At 34.2% G+C, this 24,031-nt stretch overlaps 2 protein-coding genes across 4 annotated transcripts; both read left to right on the top strand.

Moving 5' to 3' along the window:
• The first annotated feature begins 2,099 nt into the window (after nucleotides 1-2,099).
• LOC146132972 (uncharacterized) lies at nucleotides 2,100-8,215 on the top strand. Its single transcript, XM_083397257.1, has 10 exons — nucleotides 2,100-2,130; nucleotides 2,782-2,892; nucleotides 2,948-3,073; nucleotides 3,622-3,746; nucleotides 3,938-4,079; nucleotides 4,143-4,187; nucleotides 5,178-5,222; nucleotides 5,317-5,433; nucleotides 5,493-5,733; nucleotides 7,105-8,215. The coding sequence occupies exons 5-10, from the start codon at nucleotides 3,944-3,946 to the stop codon at nucleotides 7,334-7,336; spliced, it is 816 nt and encodes a 271-aa protein (XP_083253383.1). The 5' UTR covers nucleotides 2,100-2,130; nucleotides 2,782-2,892; nucleotides 2,948-3,073; nucleotides 3,622-3,746; nucleotides 3,938-3,943; the 3' UTR covers nucleotides 7,337-8,215.
• LOC146132971 (uncharacterized) lies at nucleotides 7,750-11,613 on the top strand. 3 transcript variants are annotated; one of them, XM_083397256.1, is made up of 11 exons: nucleotides 7,750-7,855; nucleotides 7,940-8,051; nucleotides 8,322-8,401; nucleotides 8,476-8,607; nucleotides 8,704-8,846; nucleotides 9,645-9,789; nucleotides 9,844-9,891; nucleotides 9,949-9,996; nucleotides 10,059-10,187; nucleotides 10,259-10,505; nucleotides 11,277-11,613. In XM_083397256.1, exons 2-11 carry the CDS (start codon nucleotides 7,990-7,992, stop codon nucleotides 11,530-11,532), a joined length of 1,290 nt encoding a protein of 429 aa, XP_083253382.1. In that variant the 5' UTR covers nucleotides 7,750-7,855; nucleotides 7,940-7,989; the 3' UTR covers nucleotides 11,533-11,613. The 3 variants fall into 3 exon arrangements, with proteins under 3 accessions (XP_083253382.1, XP_083253380.1, XP_083253381.1); XM_083397254.1 differs by having other exon boundaries at nucleotides 7,840-7,855; nucleotides 8,233-8,401; XM_083397255.1 differs by lacking the exon at nucleotides 7,750-7,855 and having other exon boundaries at nucleotides 7,938-8,051; nucleotides 8,233-8,401; nucleotides 11,280-11,613.
• Nucleotides 11,614-24,031: the final 12,418 nt, after the last annotated feature.

Here is a 24,031-nt window from a genome sequence, read left to right as displayed (position 1 = left end):
CCCCGGTTGTCAGTAAAACATCAAAAACAAGTTAATGAAGATGCCAAGATAGCAATGCATTGATTAATTAATATATTCCAAATAGGTCAAAATTTTGTCAAAAAAGATAGGTTAAATTTGTCAATCTTTTAATTGTATAGGCCAAAAATTCTAATATTTAAGTCACTCAAAAATGCCCTCAACGCAATGCACATATATTTTTTGTAATTTAAGTGTCTCTTAGGTGTAACTATCAATGTATTGAAAACAAACATGGCAGTATTTTTGCAGGCAATAAAGGTCTTACTGTTGTACTGCTTATAAGCCAATATGAGAATGCAGATGTTCTCGGAAAAGTGAACAAGATAGCAAGTCAGTTAAATGATGTCAGGAATCTTGATGTTTTTTGCAATATCTGGTGTACAAACAAGCCATCAAACTCTTTGAACAAAAATTTATATCAATCTCATGTCATTGTATTTTTATGCACACCAAAAAGTGACCAAGATGTTATTTTACAAATCTTTCAAAAATATAAATCAGGTCGCAAAACTATAATGGCCTATTTAAATGAAGAAGATAGACAAAATGCAGAATGCAGTGATTTTTGTAACAAGTTATTGAATAATGCACACCACATATGTCTTGAAAGTAAACAACTCATTAAATTGCTAAAAAGTTTTATCAAGTAATTTTTTATTATTTTTTAGTTCAAATGCATTGAATAGTATATTTTGGCAATAGATTTAATATTTTGAAAAGCACTTATGCTCATATGACATTGTTTCTCAACCTTGGGTTCGCGACCCCTAGGGGGTCACAAGAGGTTGTCTAGGGGGTCCCCGTGTGCTATTTGTTATACGCATAATTGACAAAAAACAAAATATTAGCAGTTACAAGGGGTAAGAACAAGTGCAGTTTACCAATTGTGTAAATTTCATTTGTTTCATTGAACCAGTCATGTTTATAACGCCACCATTGCAGTTGGATTCAAACAATGGCACAGCTACCAGTCTAATAGTTTTGTCAAATATAAATAGGAACGATTATATACAACCTGTTTAATGACACTTAAAAACCCTATCTAACGAAATTTATACAAAATTGAATTTTCCTGTAACAACATTTCTTCTCACTTGACCAATTCAGGAAAAAGCAAGATAATACAAGTTTCTTTACAAACTTACTGTTCGGGATGTCAATTTTCCATTATTATGTAACAAGCACAAAATTAATTATCTACTTTGTTAAATCCGGACATTCTTGTCTAAATTTTAAACAGTCTGTCAAGAAATATAAACATATTGAAATGCATCTCATTGTAAGTATGGTTTATGTGTAATACACAAAAAATGGAAGGTCGCATTGGCTTTGGAAACTTAAAAGGGGATCGCAAAAACAAAAAGGTTGAGAACCACTGCCGTAAGAAGTCAATTAGTTACCGATTAACAGCACATTATATATTTTCATATTTTTTAACTTTTCTAAAAATCAATGGTAATTAACATAATGATAGTGATGTAGTGGCTTAAATCATGCGAGCAAAATGTTATTATCAATAACGGTCTTTTATATTTTATGCTGCTATTCATATTTTTATTTAATTAGGAAGTAGTTTTATACCAATACATATGTTGGAGTAGAGTTTTTAGTAGTCATTGTGTAACCTATTTGTGAATCAACCTAATATGCCTTTCTTAATATTTTCCTTATACTTATTTTGGTAAAAACCCTTAGTAGAATGGAGTAAGACTTTGACAGTAACAAATGCTTTTAGCCACAGTTATTTTTAAATCTTTTTGTGTTTTTATTGAATGTAGTGATTTTTGTTTTGTTTTCCCAGTGGAGAGAAATAGAAATCCACTATGATTTTTATACTTTTCAGTGGTTCTTGAAACTGTGTAACCAACCTTACAATTGCTTATTTTTGATGTTTTTTTGTAAATCTCTGAAATATTTCTTTGCTCTTAGCCTCAACATTTCATGCAGTATACTGAATAGTGTATATGTTATATTTGCTTATTAGGTGTGTATTTGATCAAACTGTGCTTTTATAATTTAAACACTTATTTTGCAGTTTTTATTGCTTAATCAATTTCAGTCTTGATTTTGTTGTAAATAGAAAGGATTCAATTTTGACACAAAGCACAGGTATTTTACTAATAAAACAGAGAATTAAACAAGATAACAATTGCATATTTTTAATAATTATATTGTCACCTATTTGACATAATATTTTATTAGTCAAATGCCATATATATTTATAAAACATGGAATATCAGCTGTTTCAGTTGACTGGTAATTTAATATCTGTGCCACCCTCTTTTGTTACACATTGTATTGGCCAGGTCTGTATTTGTGACATACTAACCATTGGAACTAGTTTTTTTTTCTTGGTAGCTATATTCTCTTGAATAAAACACCCACCTCTTTCTATAAGCATTTCTAATTTCCGTTTTGACTGTTAATTGGGACAGATTGCTTCAGTTTAGTTGTGGGCGTTTCCTTTGTATTTAGTTGTATTAAGAACTACTACAAGGTTTGATTATGTGGGAACTAGTTTAAAATGCAGTCCTTGTATTACAGAAAATGAGAGACTGTGTTTATGGCAAAAACATAAATTTAGTGATGGTTTGAATGAGTCGTTAAGTACCTTCATTGAGTATTGCTTATATTACATACAACTTTGTTTGATTACTATTTAAATAACTGATTGCTGTTAATTGAATTCCCATATATTTTATCTTTATGTGACAGGTACTAATATGCAGTGGATTATTTTGTTACTTGTTTGTATAATAGGTAATGAATGCCAGAAATCTGACAATGAAAGGAACCTAATTCTCTCATGCAACTTACTTTGTGAAAAAAAAAATATATCCGCATCTATTGGTCCATTTTGTGATGTTCTAGGTAGGTAATGTGCATAAAGAGTGACTTGCGCTACCTTTGATTGTCTGATTTTTAGATAACCATGTTGATTTAAACGGAAGTATTACTGCCCCAAAGCCAAATAACTTAACTGCATCTTGGTACATTCAATCGGTAAATGGAGAAAGCCTTATTGCCATCAATGTAACATGGAGACATCAAGGTATTGTATAACACCTCTGATTTTTATTATTTTATTTTTTCGCATGACTATCTGAACTTCATAAGGCTTGAATACTTAACTATGACATTTAATACTTTTATAACTGGCTTCAATGTTGCTGATTACTCAGTATTTTGAGAAAACAAAAACTAATAGACAATGGTACTGAGGTGGCCAACCAACAGCTCTTTACTTATATTTCTACAGTCCTTTTCTTATTGTATAATTCTGTTTTTTTTTAGGATTTACAGTGTTGTGAATGTTTGTCTAACGCACACAGATACTTGTTTGTATGTTTTGACTGAGCTGCTATCACTTTATGTAGAACCCTTCATTACATGTTCAAAGCTTGGAAAGCATGATTGCATTAAACATATATCATAGTGAATACCAACTAAAATGTTTCCACATATTTAAAACTTGAAAAACCGATAACAAGATATATTTTGGATTTATACGCCACACAACCAACAGGATAATATACTTTTTTAACTGTTAGACATAACTGTTTTAAGACCAACAATAAAATTTATATTTTGGTAATAAAGGCAACTGGGCTTTTCAATCATTTCAGCAAGGATATTTTCTGAGATATAGTTACGATGCTGTTGAAATTTCGAATACTTTTAGCATAAATCATGGTCCACCACAGTTGCATCAAACATTTGCATGGGTAAGAATTTTAGACTTAATTTACAGTATGCAGATTAAATGTAAAATATATACCAAAGAAAGTCTTTAGTCATTTTGTTTTTCTTCTAATAATAAAATTTAATTGTTTCGGAAAAATAGTTTAAATATGTGGCAGACTACTGGTAAATATATTGCTGAGCGTTTTAATTTGTAAAAATGTTTTCATTACAGGTGTATATGAACTACCGCTGTTTCGGTCTGCTAGAAACTACAGTCATCCCTAGTACCACTTATTTTATTGCCCTCTACTCGATTCCAGAGGATTTTAGGCATTCTCATGAATCTTTCCTTTACACTTTTGTAGACATTCCAGGTGTGTTCTAAATGGTTTAAATTAACCTCTAAAGATCTTAATTTTAAAAGCTATTTTTTAAAGGTTGTGATTCCCTGATGATTCAACATACAAAAAGCTGTCAAAAAGGTGTGTCTGTTTTTGCTGTTTTGAATAATGCTGATTAATTACTTTTTGGGATTAATACAATTTTCTCCTAAAAGTTAATTATAAAGTTATTTCTCGTTTATTCATATCTCATTATGGATAACTTACCGGCATGGTCTTTCCAATAGAGTTATTAATGATTTTATAAGGTAGCAGTGAACCCACGGCAAATTAATAACTAAAAAACAAACTGCGAAAATGGTTCACTAAATTTTTCCACATGCTTTATGCTGATATATTTGTAAGCCTTATAAGGGCAGTTTTAAAAGCGGTTTGGGATAAAATTTCTTGCAATTGCTCAAGGAAAACAGTAAAATTAATTTTTTATACATATAGTGTTGCAATAAGAATTAGAAAGTTTTTTTATCGTCTATCTGCATACAGACATTTAAATTTTTTAAATTTGGTTCACTGCGATGTAAATAAACAAATTCAATTGTCTATTGTTTTTTGCTTCGGGACAAATATGTGAAAACTTTATTTAAAATTTGAGGAATATTAAAAGGTTGACTAAAGTAAAAAGTTGGTTTAGTTCTGGATACAGCCAACTTGCCAATATTTTATGAGTTCAAGTGGTTTTCAAAAAATTTTGTTTGAGTTTAAACAAAGAACAAAGTAAAATCCACATAAATTTAATACAAGTACCCAAATACTTTCAACATTGATGTAGTTAACGAATATCAGACAATAAAAATAAAACTGAAGATTGTTGCACTTCATGTTTTCTAGTACAATGATTTAAAGACAGGTGATCAAAATTGCTATAAAACACACTTAAAAATTTAATTTCTGAACTTACTTAACCAAAAAAGTATTATTTAAACTCTTGTAAAGAGTGCAATTACAACAAATTACAGCTAAAAGTTCACCAAATTAAAAATTAATGCATGTTGAAATCTCTGTTGTTTTATGTAACTGTAAACTAATTAATTAGTATAACAATGTGTTTATTAGCATACATTTATTTTTTAGAAATAACTACTAAAGCATCTGAGAACACATCTACATTGCATTCAGGTAATTTTCTAACAAATTTGCTGCCAAGTGCTTTCTCACTAGAGTTAATTTTTGCACTAAAAATATTTGATTAGACTTTGTTTTTTATTTGTAGACATGACTCCATGCCCACACTGCCCGCATAGACCCTGGATTACAGCAGTCAGCATTTCACTTGTAGCATTGTTATTGCTGTCTTTCATTGGATTTAGGTTACTTAAACAGAAAAAAAGTAGGCATATATTGTCAGTGCAATTGAGCAATTCAGTGTTTTACAGTTCATTTTATTAGGTTTTCCAAATCATAATGTTCTTGTGGTCCTTAACCAATCAGCAGTTTGCAATAACCAACATATTGTAACCTTATGTGATGAATTGGTCAGTGAAATGGTGGATGTTGGATTCAGTGTGGTTTACAGTTTATGGAAAGAAACAAATATCAGCACCTATGGGGCCTACGAGTGGATCTATTCTGAGCTTCAGCAAACACATTGTGTGATTTTGGTATTAGATTCAAACCAGCAATATACCGGGTAAGGCAATAACATGTGGAAGTAGGACACATCTATTTAGCATTTACATATATGTAGGCAAAGTTTAATAAGTTCCACAAGTAACATATATGTAGACAAAGTATACATTTGTGTTTAAAGCAGAGTGAGATAAATTTAAAGATAAATAAGTCATTCAATTAAAGTTGTTTTACAGCTTTAACTAAAATTGTAATTGGAGATTTTGAAAAAGTTATTTTAAAAATTCATCCTGAATTTAATCTAAACCAGGTGGTAATCTGTTGCATATGTACCTCTCATGGTGCGGTAATGCTTTCAGGGGCATGCAAATATTTCAGGTTTTAAATTTTTGTCGCCTTCGTATTCATAAGTAAATTTGAGCAAAATGGTTTCTTTTGGAACTAGGGATTATGCAAATGAGCGGCCATAAAAATTCCGTACCAAAGATCAACCTAAATTACTATTACTATATTCTTTTGTAAGCTGTTTTTGTCTAACCCTTACCACCATCCTAAGTTGTTGAACCCTAGGTTACCTGAACTAAACTTGTCTAAAATGATTTTCAAACAAAATCTGAACCATTGCTTTTTTACTGTTTTACTATCTGGTTTATACAGAACCTTTAAAGCAGCAGTTCTCAAACTGTGTGCCGCAGTACATACACTATTCGAGATAACTGATCATATAATTAGGGCATTTACATATTGCCCTGCTATGTATTTAGGGCAATTGTCAAATTATAAAATTGTTGTTTTTCAAAAAGTGCACTGTCATTATGTTTTGATTTTCACTTTGCACAAGCCGAAAAAAACTTTGAAAACCCACTGCCCGAAAAACCATATGCGGATGAATATTAGTAGTGGTCACACTACATTGTTATATTAAGTTAAAAACCAGCTTTAATCTAAAACTACAAAGTACTGTTAGCAAGCTGCGGTTTTGTTAAATATGATTGACCATAAGGTTTATACATGGCTCTGTTTCTGGCCAGTAAACAAGGTACTTGACTTCTTTTGGTGCACAATGAGTATTGTAGGTAAAAATACAGTTGTGATTAACAAAGAGTGTTGTGGGTGAAAACTAAGTTCTATTTAACAAAGAGTATTTTGATTGAAAATACAGTTGTGATTTATTCTTTAAAAGTTATCTGTTTTTTAAAGTTAAACAGAAATTGTTTTGATTGCTTCCAAACATATATCATTTTATATTGAATAGTTTAATGAAAATAGTTACATGTGAATGTAATTTGTTTTTATGAATGAGTTGTTTGAATATAAATATTGACGATACTCTAATTAGACTGAAACAAGTTGTACATCCAAACGACCTAAATTACTTTTTCTAATAGTTTGCGGCATGAATAGCTATTTTAAATGAGATCACTATTTGCAGGGACGATGACGAGTTTGGTTCTACTGAAACAGCAAACATTACACTTCGACTTGTTAAAGCAAATATCTTAACAGATTTGGGTCCACTTGTTATTTGTGTAACTTTTTCCAAGTGTACTAAACATGTTCCTGACTTTATCAAGGCATCAAATGTTTTTCTGTTGCCCAAACAAAAGCAAAAAATGTTAAACCATATTTGTAAATCTAAAGTCAAGAGAAGGCAAGTTATCTAATTATTTTTTGTGAATGGTCGTTGCACTAAATGATATATTGCCCTGTTTTTACCATTTGTTATGATAAGTTGTAACCCTTTTTAAATTACAATTATGTTATTGCTTTAGTTTAGGTCATTAACCTCTGTAGTTGAGCCCAATCAGTCATTTATAACAAATATGATGTTATTTTTTTCACTTGACTTTGATGTATAAAATGAATTTGTATTTTTTGTTTTTAATGTTTTTAACAGCAGCAATTAAAAGACACCTGTGTTGTTTTATTTTTATTGCAGTTGTGGTTCTTGTTGTTTATGTGTATAATTTCGGATAATTCTTTATTCTAAGCTAATATTCTACGCTAGTCCTTATCTTGCATACGGAAATTAAACATTTTTGTTTAACCTTAGCATTACAATTTTTGTCAGTTTTGTATTTTTTTTAAGCCTTATGTAACCTGCAGTACTTTAGTTACGCAAGAAATGCTTGTTGCCAAACAGCAGGATGGTTTTAACTGCTTTGAACACAATGTTATTACAGGTATAAAATGCCTTTGTATTGTCCCAAGAAGCATAGTGTTTTTGGAATCATAATAGCCATTTATTTGAGCATTTAATTATATAGATATTGATTTCTAAGCATGTATTGTGAACAACAAAGATTGATTTTGTTTAATGTGGACACTTAGTCAACTAGCAGCTGGTGCAAATATTTGTAATTCCTGGATTAAATCAATGTTAGTTTGCTTTAATGGTATTTGTATTGGGTATGCCGGATTATATATATATATATACGTGTTAGCCATGAATTTTACCTGAATAATGTATATGTTGTCAGCGTTTATTTCATTTTTTGAAAAATAAAGGCTATGCTAGACATCTAAAGGTCTTAAAAACTTGGTATTTTCAATCTCTCAGATGAATATCTTTTCAATCTGTGGAAATTTAATATTCCTTTTAGTGTCTGCTAATTCACAGACAGAGAAAGATTTAATAATTTATTGCAGTGACAACTGCTTTGATTATTTAAATGGACAAGTTAAAGATCACCAGTTGAAACAGCTAAATAAGTTATGTGATGTGAAAGGTAAGAATCTAAAATTAAAAAGATTTCATAATTAAAACGGTGTTAAAAGTATATTAAATAAATCATATTCAAAGAAAATGTTGCTACCCCTTGGAAAACTCAAATTCCTGGTCCTAAAGCTGATCTTCAAAATGTACACTGGTATGTCAAAGAACATAAACCGGGAGACAGGCGCCTTGCCATAAATATAACTTGGTCAGAAAAGGGTATGCTTCTATTTCATTTTATAAGTATACTAATATTTTTTGACATATTTTTGGTTAGATTAAAAACGTTTATACTCATGCAACATTTATATTTAGGTTACTGGGATGGACCAAAACTTCAAAATGGATATTTGTTACAAATTGTTCCCTCTGAAAGTGTTTTGTTGAAATATAATGTTATAGTGAGAGCAAAAAACCACCCCTACCATGGTATTCGTGGAAAAAAACAGTATCAAAAAGTACTGATAAGTCTACTGTTTAATTAGGTCAATTTACACTGTCATTTCCAATCTTCTTGCAGCCCCTCTAAAGTTTTCAGAAGATTACAAGGACAACATTTTTTATGTACTTAACATAAACCAGAGTTACTAGAGTCAATTAGGTTCATATTCAAATTAGCTAATGTTGATATGTCTGAAAAGATTGTTCCATTATATGGCAAGAATTTTAGGACGTATGCCCAATGTAAGCATGACTTGCTAAAATTACGGTTAATCAAAAATATGTTGTGCACATTTTACATAAAATGGGAAAGAGAGTTCACATGAAACCCCTTAACCAAAACATGTGAGATTGGTTTCCTTTAAATTTGCAATTCAAAGTGGGTAGGGTTATATTTTAGGCTGTAAATTAATACCATTAATAAACTAATGTAGTATTAACAATGACATCCCAAAATTATTCATACAAAATACATGGTGTTGCCTAATCACTTTATAGGCAAATTAGAGAAATGCTACACAGAAAAAAACATGTAGGGACAAATGTCATAAATATAACTGTAAAACAGATTCATGTCACTTTTCCTTTTAGTTTTAAGTTTGTAATATATTTTTTAGCATACAATTAACAGGGAGTCACTGATTTAAGAAAAACAAGTTGACATTTAAAGTTGTGCAAACAAGGCATTATTTGTTTGAAAAGATTGCCTGCAGTTCTGCTGGATCTAACAATTTCAGCTGTCTTAAGCACTTAACAACTTTTTTCCACGTTCGTTTTGCAAACACAAAACTAATCATTCACCAAAATATTGCCAGGTTTATTTCAATTATAAGTGCTATGGATTAAGTGAAGAGACCTTTGTAAGTCCAGGAAAAACTTACTTGATAGTGTTAAAAACCCTTCCTGTTTCACCAAGTAACTTGGATCACCTTTTTGATACCAGTATTGTAACCATGCCAGGTAAGAAATTGAGCAGACGTTGAAACTGCTATAATCACAAATTATTCTGTTTAGATTGCAATGATAAAACTGTTAAAGAAACAAGAAATTGTCAGTTTCCAGGTACTTTTGTTCATTTATCACAGTTCAATGTTTGCTTCATAATATATCTGCTTTTAGAATTGGGATGGAGTACAGCAGCTACAACAACAATTAAACAAAGCACAAGTACTGTAATGATTCAATATTATTACTTAGAACACAAAATAACAACATTATTTTCTCCTTAGATTTACCGACATCAGTATTTCCATGTTGTCCTGATGTACTATTATATTTCCTCTTGGCTTTGGGTGGCTGCATATTAATTGGAGTGATGTTTCTGATTTACATTATTCCAAAGCAATATATGCCCAAAGGTAAAATTAATATAAAAACTTCTATATTAAACAAAAGTGAACAATATATCGTACATTGTTTTGTGTTCCAGGTTTCCCTTTAAACAAATCTGTTTTACTGATTGCTGACAGTACTGATGGTAATGGTCCTGTTATAAGAGCTGGAGATGAAGTGGCCAGGTCAATGATGGTATTAGTTAAAAACGTTACATATAGCCTATGGCATAGTACTAAAATTAGTCAAAGTGGAATGGTGGAGTGGCTATCTGATAATTGTGCAAACGTAAACTGTCTTGTGGTACTTTGTTCAAAGCATTGTTGTCAAGGAGCAGACAACAGGTAAACATAAATAAAAAACAAAATTATATATTTTATTGTTCAGTTATATTAATATTATCTTCCTATTTTAGTTGATTTGTAATTAATTTTCAAAAATAGTTTTTGATGTGCAGTTCTCAAACTGTTTAATTTAGTTTTTCGAAAACGTCTCACTGCAATTTTTACAATCAAAGGTCATGCCAATCGTGTTCGATAATTTTGTTGAGTACTCAAGAGGACCACTAACATTTGTAGGTTGGACAAATATTTCAAATGTCATCTTTAGCGGTATAAGAGTTCGCTGCAATCCAAAATTAAATTTACCACTTTAAAAGACCAAAGTTTGTTTTCAAAGAATAAAGCCTTTAAGAAAAAAAAAGGATAAATCTTGCAAGCCAACTTCGAAGGGATAGTAGTACTGTGGATACCCATCAAATTACAATTCTAAATTGTATGTAAACAATGTTATATATACATTTTTTGTGTGTGAGTCAATAATGGTGTGCTTGCATTTGGTGGATATATTAAAGACGAAAATCAACATTGTACATATAATAGGTTTACACCTACAATAATAGGTGTAAAATCGAATTATATGACAATATTTTATATAAAAAAAATTATGTAGTCCCCAAAAAATATTACACAGGCCCATAAGGGATCGCGGACCCCAATTTGAGAACCGGTGGTGTAGATTGCAGGAAACCTATTACAGGATATATTCTTTTAATTTACCAGATCACACCTCAGTTGCATAACTACAATTTTCTCCTAACATCTTTTTTCTTAAAGTAGAAATGATGACTTCGATGAAAAACATTCTTTGACAAGTGACCAACGTTCTATAGCCAATTGGATTTATGAAAACAGAAGATTTTTACCAAAAATATATTCTCTACATTATAAAACTGACGGTTCTGCATGTACATTGACTAAGGACGTGTTTCAATTTCCTGAAGAGTGCACAAACCTACTGGAAAAGATTGTGGGAAGAAAAATTCCTAAAAGTTGCATTTCAAACTTTAAAAAACGATTTAGCTCTTTGTAATAAAAAAGTAGCAAACTGGATTTTTCGCATTGTATAACTATATATGTCTTATCAAGTTTTTTTCCGGATTGGTCTTTTTACCGGTGAATAAGTTTAAAATATTTAAGACTTTTGATAAAAAAAAAACTTAGTTTGTCATGGACTAGGTAAGGGATCGGTAATCCCTGGCACGCGTGCCACTTTTGGCACGCGAGATGATTTTTCAGGGCAAGCCGAATGATTTGCGCACGTTATATCACCTTGAGAAAGTGCAACCATTACATCACTACCACATCATTAACATTATTATTACATCACTAGCACCAACTAAATGGTTGCACACATTTCCAGTTCGATCTGCAATGTTCGTGTCACAAATTGGTGTCTTAACTGTTGTATTTAACATTATTTTCTGTCGGCGTTATAGTTGTTGCTTACGACTTCACAATGCCCCGAAAGTGGCGTGATGTTTACTGCGGTAAAGCAGGTCATTCTATATTAAAAGTTACGAGGAAAACTTTTATAGAGATCAGTCGTTAAATCAGGGCACTCTACATTGAAAGTAAGCACGTGTGTTTTTGTGCGACTGAGGAACCAAGCTAAAAGCGAAACTGATAGTCGGCTGAAAAGCTATTATGTTCGTGATAGTTCGTTTTTTTTTCAGCAGGTTTGGGGTATATTCACAGAATTTAACTTGTGAAATTAGGTTTAAAGGCGTCTCCCAAGATACGTAAATTAGATGTCAGATCCAGTGGCGTAGCCAGACGAAAATTTTTGGGGGCGAAAACCTTGAAATTTTTTGTTTAGCTTTTGCCATTGTATGAACTGCGTATCGATTACAAATAAATATACTAGCAAACCGTTTCGAGCAGTAACTGACTGAGTGTTAACGCAATACTCGAAAAACATTTCGAGCAAAAACAAAATGACTAAACAGTAGTAAAACTTCTTTATTACGTATAGCAAAGGTAAAAATATATCGTTTGTGACGTAACAGTGCACGCCAACTGAAGTTGTGGTATACCTGTGATCGACTGTTGTGGCACTGCTCCTAAATGCCACAAAACAAATTATTAGGAGTCCAATATTTATCATTTTGGCGGGGCATGGCCCGTGTCCCCCCCCTGGCTATGCCTATGGTCAGCTCATTCGTAAATTAGCAGATCATAGCAGGGCTGTCGGACTCAGAATTTGAGTAATACTAGGTGAAACCACCCGAAGTGCGCATGTAAATTTTAAAACTGATAAGGCAGCAAACTGTAAATTGTTAAGGTGGAATAGCATCTAGTGGCATATTTTCCATCATGCCTATGAGTGGATTGCTCAATATTTATCATATTTAAGTTACGTAAATGGATAACATACAGGTTGTAGAGTCGGGTTCGAACATTTGACCGGACTCGGGTTGTTTTTAACCAACTCCACAGTCCTGGTTGCCAGTGCAAAACAAATCACAGAAAAATGTTTGGCACGCGAGTCGTTGATATTTTAACATTATTCATAAACTGGCGCACTACATACGAAAGGTTGCCGACCCCTAGTCACTAGGTTATATTATAAGCCTTATATCATTGTATGTATTGTATGGGTATTGGTAATGGTGTGAGTTTGAGCCACAATAAAATAAATATTTATTGCGAATACACAACAGTACACCAGTAGGGAAGGCGGGGCAAAACGGACCCCTTCATTAATAATAGATAAGTGCTATTTTCCGAGACTTCAAAACCCTCAAAAAGTTAAAATGAAATGTATCAAATGTAAAAGTCTGGTAAACAAAAACTCTAACAAGCTTATAAGATTGTCGGTCATTTTTTATTTTAAAATTTAATATATTTTAATTTGCATCTGACAACATTTTAACTGTATTTTATGATCACGAGGGCAATGTGCCGTGGTCTGTAGATGCTTGACAGTGGACTAGAACGCAAATTGTAAGCCGATAGCGTCAAATAACGTCATCGGTGAGAAACGGGAATTTCTATCTCGAAATCCCACATGTTCAAACATTATTGGGCATGGATTGTAGATTGTAAACTTTTTTATAAGATAAATGTAGACTGATTTTGTGGATTTGTAACGACTCTGTACCTCTGTCTAGCGGTAACTTTATCTGCCCAACAATATTCCATCGCCATTCTTTGTGTGTCTGCTTATATGCTCTATGTCTAATATATGTAAGAGAGACCGCTGTCCTCCTCAGAGACCGGTTGTCTCTCGCTAAGGCCAGGCATAAACTCTGGTCTGGTATCCCTTGCTTCTTCTCTACTCTACCTTCTGTGGTGGAATAAACTAAACAAGCTAACAGCACTTTGTAGTCGGCTATCCGTAAGTATGATATGCCCTACAGACCGGTCCAAAAGAAGATCTCGAAACCAAACAACATAAAATGTGGTTCTCACAAAAATAAGCCGTAAATAGCATGGTACAATGACAAGCTGGTAAGAGTCGAGACGGATCCTGGATTTTTGTTTAGGAACATTAGGTTTTGAGAAATGAGGTTAGACCTACAAGTTTCGTTATCATTTGACGCCCAAAAACTAGCAGGTCTTTTATAAACCTTCTATTTTCATTAACAAATGTGATTAAAAAAGCAAACTACATTTTTAAAACACGTAAAAAGTTCAACCAAATACAAACAAACGAATTACAAGCTATTTACCTTTATTGTTAAGGTTGCCAGGCTAATTTTTTTGCGATACTTATAAAACACTTCATGTAACAACTAAATCGCTCTTATAGAGTAAACGAAGTTATTAATCGGCGCTTCGGCAGCAGATACCTGACCTCATTGAAATAAAATGTGTCTAAATTTATTTGAGCGCATTAATAAATTGTTTATATCTCCCTATTAGTCCAGGAGCTAACAGAGTTTTAAATAGCATGTCGAGTACGAAAGGTTCGACTATTTGGAGCATATAAGGGCCCCGACATGGACCCCAAAAAGGTCGTTCTTAAGTTATGAATTTGGTGCGTTTAGAAAACGGGGCTGTTGAATAAACCCTTTAATTTCGGTTTAAATACCATATCGAGTACATCGTTCAAACCAGGGACGTGCAGTCAGGGGAGGAAGGTGAGGCATTGCAATTGAAACTGCTATTGTTAACAGAATTTGTAGTGAAGATCGCATATTTGGAAATACGTCATCATCAAAACACAATAAAACCAACAAACTCTAAAGGAGAGCTTCAGTCCGGTTACTAAGCAGCATTCGGAAATCACCAATTTCAATAAAAAGATGTTGCCATTAAAGTTCGCGTCGTAGAAATTCGCAAAATCTGCACAATTTCCACGCGTTGCATCCTCATCTGTGTCAGATAGAAGAGTCTTTAATGTCCGGCAAATATTCAATTTTATTGTTCAGGTCTTTTAGTCGTGATAAAACGTGTTGACATCTCATATTGAAGCCGATCAAATACATTCTTCATAACCCGCTCAATTTCATCTTCTAATGAAAGTCGTGCATCCTTTGCCAGTTTTCCAGGCATTTTTTACGTCAGCTGATTCTTTTGTCCACCTCAATCCCCAGATCGAGTATTTTGTTTTGGCCTGTTTTACTGCAGCTTGGCTCAAACCATCGCGAAATGAGTCTTGGATTTTATGGTGATTTGAACGGTTTAGTTTGGTCTTCATTCTGTTTTTTATGATGTCCTATACTTTACATTAAAATTACACGTGAAGGTAACTGAAGACATAGTTCGTGGATTTGCGATTTGCGAGCTTCGCTACTAATTTTTAATTGTTTTCACTGGACTAGAACTGCTACTTTTACGACCGATTAGGGCTATGTTTAGTCGGAACAATTATACGGTATAGTTGTGCAATTGGGTTGGGCACCACTATTAAACTCCGTTTTTTTTGCCCAACTTAACGATTGAAACTTCTAAAAAGAAAAAAAAACGGTCCTATGTAAATTATAGTTTTAACCAAATAAACAGAACTTTTTCGCGCTACGTGCAACCAACGATACACTTTACTTTTATTTATGTTGTCTAACCAATATGCAATTCCAAAATACCGAATTGCTTTTGGTAGGGGGCGCGAAGCGCAGGACAATTACCAAATGGGGGGCGCAGTTTAATAAAGGTTAAGAACACTAAGCTAGACGAAACCAGCTGCACGCAGAATCAGTATCTTGGCTGCTGTGGATGGCTGGTAACAGCATCAGTCTGGGTGTGGGTTGCGTATCAGATGACGTCTGCCACAGCCGCTGCTGCGATCTTGCTTGTGATCGTTTTTTGCCCTTGTTGTGAAAAATTTGTAAACCTCATTTTGGTGCCCCTCTACCTTGGCGCCCGGGGACATATGTACCCCCCCGCACCCCCCTAGCTACGCCTCTGGCGCCAAGCCGTGCCTCTCTTCAGAGCACAAAAGTTCCATATTCTGCATTATGCGTGCCTTTTTCTTTTGCGAATTCTCTCGGAAAACATAATGAACGATTTAGCTATGATTTGAGGCATGCCTCAATTGTGACGTCCAACCAAGCTATGAAACCTTTCTTTGTCCAGCTTGAATTCTTGAATTCCCGCATAGTGCGTGTAGATTGACTTCTTGTAGTGTAAACCTCTAAAGTTGAAGTCATAAATAAAGGCAGGCCTCTGTTGCAACTTTAAAAGTTTTGCACCAGACGACTGGACAAAAAAAAATAACACGCAACTTTCAAAGAGATTGATAAAAAAATAGTGACTGTGTAGATGTCATGGGTGTAGCAATAATTTATAAATATTGTACTCTTTAATATTAATTTGTTTTGTAGCATTTGTGAGCAGCAGCCTACCACAACAGTCGATCACAGGCGCGTCACACCTTCAATTGTTTACGTCATAAACGATGTAGTCATTATTACGTTTGTTATATTAATGTAGTTTTACTACTTTTTAGTCATTTTCTTTTTGCTCTCTGAATAGATAGAGCATTGTGCTAAAACTCAGTCAGTTGCTTCTCGAAACGGTTTGCTAGCATATTTATTTGTGTTTGATGGGCAGTTCATAACGGCAAAAGCTAAACAACAAAAGAACAAAAGTTCAATTTTTTTTTTTTTTATTAGTACTATACCGTGTTTGTGTTGTGGTTGTTAAAGAAAAACGTGACTCGAAAAAATTTGTGCCTCACCATCTAGGAACCTCACCGCACGTCACTGGTTCAAACCTACCTAAAATGATGCGCCACATATGGTGAATGAATGCCATTCTCAATTGCGGAAAATGGTACAAAACCCATTTAAGAACATCGTTTATGACAGGGGTTCCCAACCGTTTTGCGACCTCGTACCACTTGGACGCTCTGTACTGCCACGCGTACCACTTCTCGCAAAACAACTAATTTGATCGAATCGTATTTTATTCAGAAGAAGAATATTGTCCTATTTTTAGCTAACAACTAGCATTATTCTAATGCTATATGTAGCTGAAGCTATAAAACAGTAGATGATATTTATCAAGAGCAATCAAAATATATCTATTTCTATATTTGACATAATTAACGCCCACTGTCCCACAGCGTTGTACGGGGTTTGAAACAACTGTGCACAATTGACATGACCTGTATTTTGAAGATCGTATTTGTGGGGGTGGGTCAGGATTAATGAGTCTTCATTTATATAATTGCCAAGATGAATCGACCACACTCCTACAAGATTTGAGATGGCCTGTCTTCGTGAGGCCAGACAGGTCCAATTCTTTCCTTTAGTTCAGATACATGAACAGTCAATTTTGCTGTCTTAGTAAAAGCTGTAAAAGCCTCTCCCCACTAGGCAGTACTGGGTGATACTGACTGATACTGGTTGATACTGGTTGATACTGATTTTTATTCGATTGAGCGACTATACTTATTGGCGAAAATATTTCTAAAATGCACAGGAAATATTGACGTAGATATTCTTACGATTTTCAATAATAAATCACGTGACAACAAGGCGTGGTCTAAACCTTTTTCTCTCGACTCTTATAGACGGAAATAATATTTTTGTCCAAATATGGCTTGAACAAAAGCGCTTCGCTCTACATTGCGACGTAACTGGCGTTCGATTCTAAAATAATGGATTGTTGACAATAAGGCGAATTTCAAAACAAAGCGCTCACATTAAACGGATATACGTCACCTCACATACAGCTCTGACGCATAAAAATTGGTGTAACAAGGCATTCGTTGCAAACTCTAGCAAGAGATATCGGCAATGGAATTTAAACAAAAACTTTCATGACGCAACATTAAGGCGATAAAACAAAGAATTAATTTGATGTGCTGACGTGTTGCGACAAATACTCCCTTTGCAAAGGTTTTGCAGTCATTTCGAATATATAGGAATGACATTCTTTTCCAATTGTTTTCGTGTGTTGTGTTTCAGCTGTTGTGAAATGCTTATGGAGCATTGGACGCGAAATTGTCCGATCATTCAACGCATTTGCGCAATTGTTTTTGGTTCGATTCCTGATTCCTCGAGAAAATTTTCGTTTGTGCCTGAACTGGCAAGGAGGATTTTGATATCAGCGTTCGCTGGTTGCTTGAAATGTGTTTCATCGACACGCCAGAGCAGTTTGCTGTGGCTTTTTTTTTTTTTAGGAAATCTGTGCGGCTTGCAGGAGAAAATCCCTGCACGGTGCGTTGCAATTCTGACGTCACCAGGAAGCCGTTGTTTTGCGCGTTGCATCTCGATCTATCGCTTTGTCCAACGCTTGTTGTGTTTGTTTTCTGAAATTTCAAAATATTTTTCCGGCAGATGTGTGTTCGAAATTATCTGTAGCAACACTCAGTATTCAAGTTATTTATATTTTGGTTATAGACACACATATTTTCTATACTTATATATATATATAGGCGCGACAGGTTACACTTAAAGTTTGAGACAATTAATTACTGCAATTTGTAATTACTCACGTTACACATCTTTTGCAATTAAATACAATTTTAAATTTTATTGATTTTTAACATTGAGCAACATTTCCTTAAAAATTTGCATTTTTTTTTTAGTTTGCACAATTCGTTCAATGTAAGTTTTAAAATAACGACGCATCACAAGAAAATACGCTTTGAAGTTGCTGCTTATTCACTATTGCTTTCAACAAAAGGCAGGAAATGGGGTGTTCCTAAAGTTGTGATTTGAAAGCTAATGTTTCGCGTGTGGATAAATCATTATGCTTTTTGATACGAGGTATTTAAACTCGTGTGTAAACGCGGCTGCGTGATGAGAGAAAAACAGACAAAAACCCAAAACGTACCAAATGTTTTAAAGAATTCGGAAATTTAACACGAAATTATTTCGTGCACAACAAAATTAAGTCGTGATTCACAAGTTTAACGCGTTGATTTCAAACTATTGAGCTCCAAGAACAAAAATTAAGCTCTTTTAACATTTGTCAAAAGATCGTGCGATCGACGTTTAAGCTTAGACTTCATAGATATAGACTATACATAATTTGCGAAATGCGATACATAATGGTTTGATAAACAGTCGCACTAAAACAATTTACAGACCTTTCGGTCGGTATTTTAATAATTATACATATATATATTAAAAGTATAAGATTTTCACCTGATAAACTAGGCAGAATCAGTTATTGTGAAATCCATAATTCCGTTTCGTTTTCCATGATTCCAAACGGTGGTGATGTCTTTATCGACAACGCTTGTTTGTATTTCGTGTTTCGAATTCCAAGCAAATGCTTTGCTGACGCTATGGAGCGTCTCTTCACGTATCTTTCGATGAGATTAATTTCTTCTAAAGCTGGCTTCTTGCAAGTTCCAAACATGACAGTTTTTATGCGGCTGTTTGTAGGTGGTCCATACAGATTAAGGCACATATTTTTTCTTTGAGCTTCGTTTCTTCAGTCTTCTTGGGAAAGTAGTTTGCAGGTGGTTCGTTCCTCACACGCGGGCATCAATTTTGTGGGGTTATGGGTCAGATTAATGAGTTTGCAGGTTTATATAATTGCCAAGATGAATCGACCACACTCCTACAAGATTTGAGATGGCCTGTCTTCGTGAGGCCAGACAGGTCCAATTCTTTCCTTTAGTTCAGATACATGAACAGTCAATTTTGCTGTCTTAGTAAAAGCTGTAAAAGCCTCTCCCCACTAGGCAGTACTGGGTGATACTGACTGATACTGGTTGATACTGGTTGATACTGATTTTTATTCGATTGAGCGACTATACTTATTGGCGAAAATATTTCTAAAATGCACAGGAAATATTGACGTAGATATTCTTACGATTTTCAATAATAAATCACGTGACAACAAGGCGTGGTCTAAACCTTTTTCTCTCGACTCTTATAGACGGAAATAATATTTTTGTCCAAATATGGCTTGAACAAAAGCGCTTCGCTCTACATTGCGACGTAACTGGCGTTCGATTCTAAAATAATGGATTGTTGACAATAAGGCGAATTTCAAAACAAAGCGCTCACATTAAACGGATATACGTCACCTCACATACAGCTCTGACGCATAAAAATTGGTGTAACAAGGCATTCGTTGCAAACTCTAGCAAGAGATATCGGCAATGGAATTTAAACAAAAACTTTCATGACGCAACATTAAGGCGATAAAACAAAGAATTAATTTGATGTGCTGACGTGTTGCGACATATTGTTACGAAACAACAGAAATAGTTACGGAACAATTAGAATAGGCTTCGGTATGATTTTTTTGTAAACAAAACCAGATAAACAAAGTATAAAGTTGTGAATCCATGTTTTGTGAAAAAAAACGAAAGCTACTCGCGTATCACCTAAAAAAACCTTCGCGTACCACTAGTGGTACGCGTACCACAGGTTGGGAACCCCTGCTTTATGGAGTCACCATGTCACGTTTAAATATATTCGCGTATATTAATGATACTGGTTGGATATCCTTGTATATTTCAACAGGGGGACATGACCAGTGACCACCGTACTATCTGAACTCCACTAATTGAAACTAAAACAAACTGTCATTGTTTTCCAAAGTGCAGGCTGTAAGGTTACTTATAAATTTATCGTAGGCTACATTCAAATAATTCAGCATAGCTCGCTTTCAATAAAACAGCTTTCAGCGCAGTAAAACGCGTCTCGCCAGTAAGGCAAGCAAATCGCTGACGGGTTTGCAGCAGGGCTGCAACTCTGATTTTCAATTTAACCCAAGGTTTCATGTCTAAAAATCCCAAGAATTGGAAAAAAATCCCAAGATTAAAAAAGCTGAAATATAAGAGACTGTGGCGGACTTTGTGGTATGCACCCAAGTGTATTGAAGTTCTAACACAGGTTCTGGCAACCTTTTTTCTAGTCGCGGGCCAATATCAAACTGAGTAAGGTCTCTGCGGGCCGCACACTAAGTTAACGAAGAAGCGTGGTATTAAAATGTTAGAACAACTGTGAATCAGGCGGGCCTCGATTTTTTTGCACTTGAAAACGTGTTTGATCACATTCAAGTAGGCAGTAAATTGTTTTTTCGAGTCCACACCTCGCCATACATACTACTAATGAAAAGTGTAATAAACCTACTTCGAAGAAACGCGATAACTTTACCTCTAGCGAAGCGAGCTTGATTTTTTTTTAGGTAAATCGTGTTTTTTATATAAATTTCTTGTAAGTTTTTAATTACATTGCCAAAAATACAAAAATGTTGATAGTTTTTAATCCGTTTTTAGTTTGTCCGCAACGCAATAGCCAGCCTTCCACGTTGCGACGGTAAAGAAGCGCTGAGTTCTATAGTTCAAAAGACAGCATCAAAGCATAAACAAACCGAATGCACAAAGATCATTCGCGCGAAGCGCGACACTTTTTTGCACTAACGTATAGTTAAAATAATCAAAAAGTAAAATTGACTCGTGTCTATTTTGTCAAATAGGCGGCGGGGCGGATGAATTACATTTGCGGGCTGGTTCCGGCGGCAGGTTGTCGACCCCTTTAATAGCTCTCATTATCATCGTCGATTGGGTCTGTTTAATTAGCGCCGTCACACAAGCTAGTAAATGAACAGTTTCGTCTAACAAGCAAGTAATAGGATTGTTACGTCACATAAGTACACCCACGAGCTGGTAAATAGCTATTTCCTTATTCGTATTTGGAAATGAGTCCTTAAATACAAGCAAAAAAAGTATTTGTAATTTCAACCTGCTATGAATTAAAATTCCCAAGATATGAATCAGATATCCCCAGACCCCAAGGTCTAAGCTGAAATCCCAAGATCTTGGGAAAAATCCCAAGGAGTGACAGCCCTGGTTTGCAGTAGAAAGGATACGACTAATGTCGCAGGGAAAGCGAAATCGTTAGGGATTAACTGGTGAGTTAACGACCTCGAAAGCAGGATGCAACGGGGAAAGGAAACGACTCTAAACAGACTTTTTGAATGCGTAAAACAAATACAGACTCTCTACCAGTGTTCCCTCTAAGAAAATTTTCTACTGCGCAAGTATTTTTTGTAGTGCGCAACAATATTTTTTGTAGTGCGCAAGATTATTTTAAGGCTGCGTTGGCAGGGGTCCGCGGCAGATCAATGTTTTTTGTATTGGGGCGAGGCGTGAAAATTAAAAAATGGCGTTACGTTACACGTGACGTCATGAAACAACTATTTTCAATAAACTTGTATGCGCAACTGCAAATCGTGTAAAATCGTAGAGTTGATCTACGTGGATAAAAAACATACACAGCATGGATTATACAATAAACCGATTAGACCAGTGGTTCTCAACCGGGGGTCCGCAAAACGTTTTCAGGGGGTCCGCAAAAACTTCTAAATATACCTTTAGTAAAATAATTAACGCTGGGAAACATGCTTAATCACAATTTTGGTAAGTGATAGAATCACACTGTAAAATGTTATAAATCATTGTGACCTAACAAATCGCATTGAGTGTGACGTAACACTTCCATTGTAATGTAACACAAATAGATTGTTAAATGAATGGCAGGATTATTACAGTTTCCATGTATGGATTTGGAAAAGATGACATAAGTTTATCTATTCTAGAATTATCGAAAACACAACCACGCATTTAAAGACTGCCTCGGAGATGCAGCAGCAGAAAAAATCACATTTAAATAAACGTGTTATAAAGTAATTTAGTGCTGTCTGTTAATTTATTCAACATAAGGTACACTATAGGCAGATATACTGAATTATTAAAAAGAACTACAAACGCAGATATTCCACCAGAAATATGTAAGGGGTCCGCGACCATTTGAAAGCATCAAAAAGGGGCCACGGGTACAAAAAGGTTGAGAACCACTGGATTAGACAAAGTAAGTTATTACGTCACAATTGTCAATGCGGATTTGATTCGTTTACGTGGCTTTTAGCTACAAACATCAACGAAAAGATGGCCAATGCGAAATACTTAAACAGTTGTGGCAAAAAAGTGAAGATATTTTAGTTTTTTAATTTGAGAATGTATGCGCGCAAAAGCAAATTTTACTGCGCAATTTGTCTGGTGTGGCTGCGCAAGTGGTTACAAAATTGCTTTTTGGTTACATACTTTGTCGCATTGTATACAAAAACTGTGTAAAGATAGCAATTTAATCGCACAAGACGAAGAATTGAATTTGTTTCTTTAAAAATTGCTTTTTGGTTACATACTTTGTTGTACTGTATAAAAAACTTTAATGGCAATTACCTGCGTGGAAATACAAATAAAATTAGGTATTGCCTTAGGCTAATTTAAATTAACTACTTTTAGGTTTAAGAACTTCTTGAAGTATGTTACCGCGCCAAATTTAAGTAGAGTTCGCAAAACATCGCATTTAATGCGCCGCTTTTAATCGTAACCAATTTTCAGTTTCAAACGAGATTTTACTTACGTTGGAGGCAGTATATGACACCAGGATTACGTATTTGCTGAATATGCGAACAAACGCCATGCGAACAATGGCTGCTATACAACTTAAGGTTTTACGTTAGTGAATGGTTCCTTATCGATATATGTCACTGGTTTTCGTTACGTAAAAAATGTTTGACGTTCTTAGCCGTTGGGTATTTAGTCGTTTCAATGCAAATAAGCACACATTATTTGCAATTTTGTTTCAACAAAATGTAAAATTTTAGTTTGCGAAGACGAACAATTAGATGTTTCACAGACACGCAGATAAATGCGATAATTTATTACCACGCCATCCGATTAAATGCTGCTTCCACACAGGCTAAAGAATCATTTAGTTAACCCATTTCAGGTACAATAAGCAAAAAATAGTCAAGGGACGACCAACATATATCCTGTATATAACAATTAACGATTGTAGAAATCAAAATGTTTTATTTAAAAAAAATTAAAATGTTTACGACGTTACACACTATTTAGCACACAAGGCAGGATATTACGCTATCCGTAACATTACTTAATAACATGGTAAATTACCTTTTTAAATCATCGGCAATAACACGCGGCTCAAACAAATGACGCAAAGTACAATATAATATGTAAAAGTTCTAAGAGGCCAGCTTGATGGAATCCTACATTTTGTTGTAGGATTCCGATTTCGTCATTATTACGACTATTAGGTATTAGTCCTATTTACGACTTATTCCTAACTGTTTTTTTTTTCCGGAGT

Source organism: Ascidiella aspersa, chromosome 9 (genome assembly GCF_963924565.1).
Source record: "Ascidiella aspersa chromosome 9, kaAscAspe10.2, whole genome shotgun sequence".
NCBI lineage: Eukaryota > Metazoa > Chordata > Ascidiacea > Phlebobranchia > Ascidiidae > Ascidiella > Ascidiella aspersa.
Note: the sequence above shows the minus strand (reverse complement) of the source record. Positions and strands in the feature narration are given on the sequence as shown.

Excerpts from the sequence above, each read along its gene's own strand:
- LOC146132972 (XM_083397257.1), top strand. The coding sequence starts at position 3,944 with ATGAACTACCGCTGTTTCGGTCTGCTAGAAACTACAGTCATCCCTAGT. Across the intron at positions 4,188-5,177 it reads TACAAAAAGCTGTCAAAAAG|AAATAACTACTAAAGCATCT; the intron begins GTGTGTCTGTTT and ends TTTATTTTTTAG. Across the intron at positions 5,223-5,316 it reads CACATCTACATTGCATTCAG|ACATGACTCCATGCCCACAC; the intron begins GTAATTTTCTAA and ends TTTTATTTGTAG.
- LOC146132971 (XM_083397254.1), top strand. The coding sequence starts at position 8,233 with ATGAATATCTTTTCAATCTGTGGAAATTTAATATTCCTTTTAGTGTCT. Across the intron at positions 9,892-9,948 it reads AAGAAATTGTCAGTTTCCAG|AATTGGGATGGAGTACAGCA; the intron begins GTACTTTTGTTC and ends ATCTGCTTTTAG. Across the intron at positions 9,997-10,058 it reads AACAATTAAACAAAGCACAA|ATTTACCGACATCAGTATTT; the intron begins GTACTGTAATGA and ends TTTTCTCCTTAG.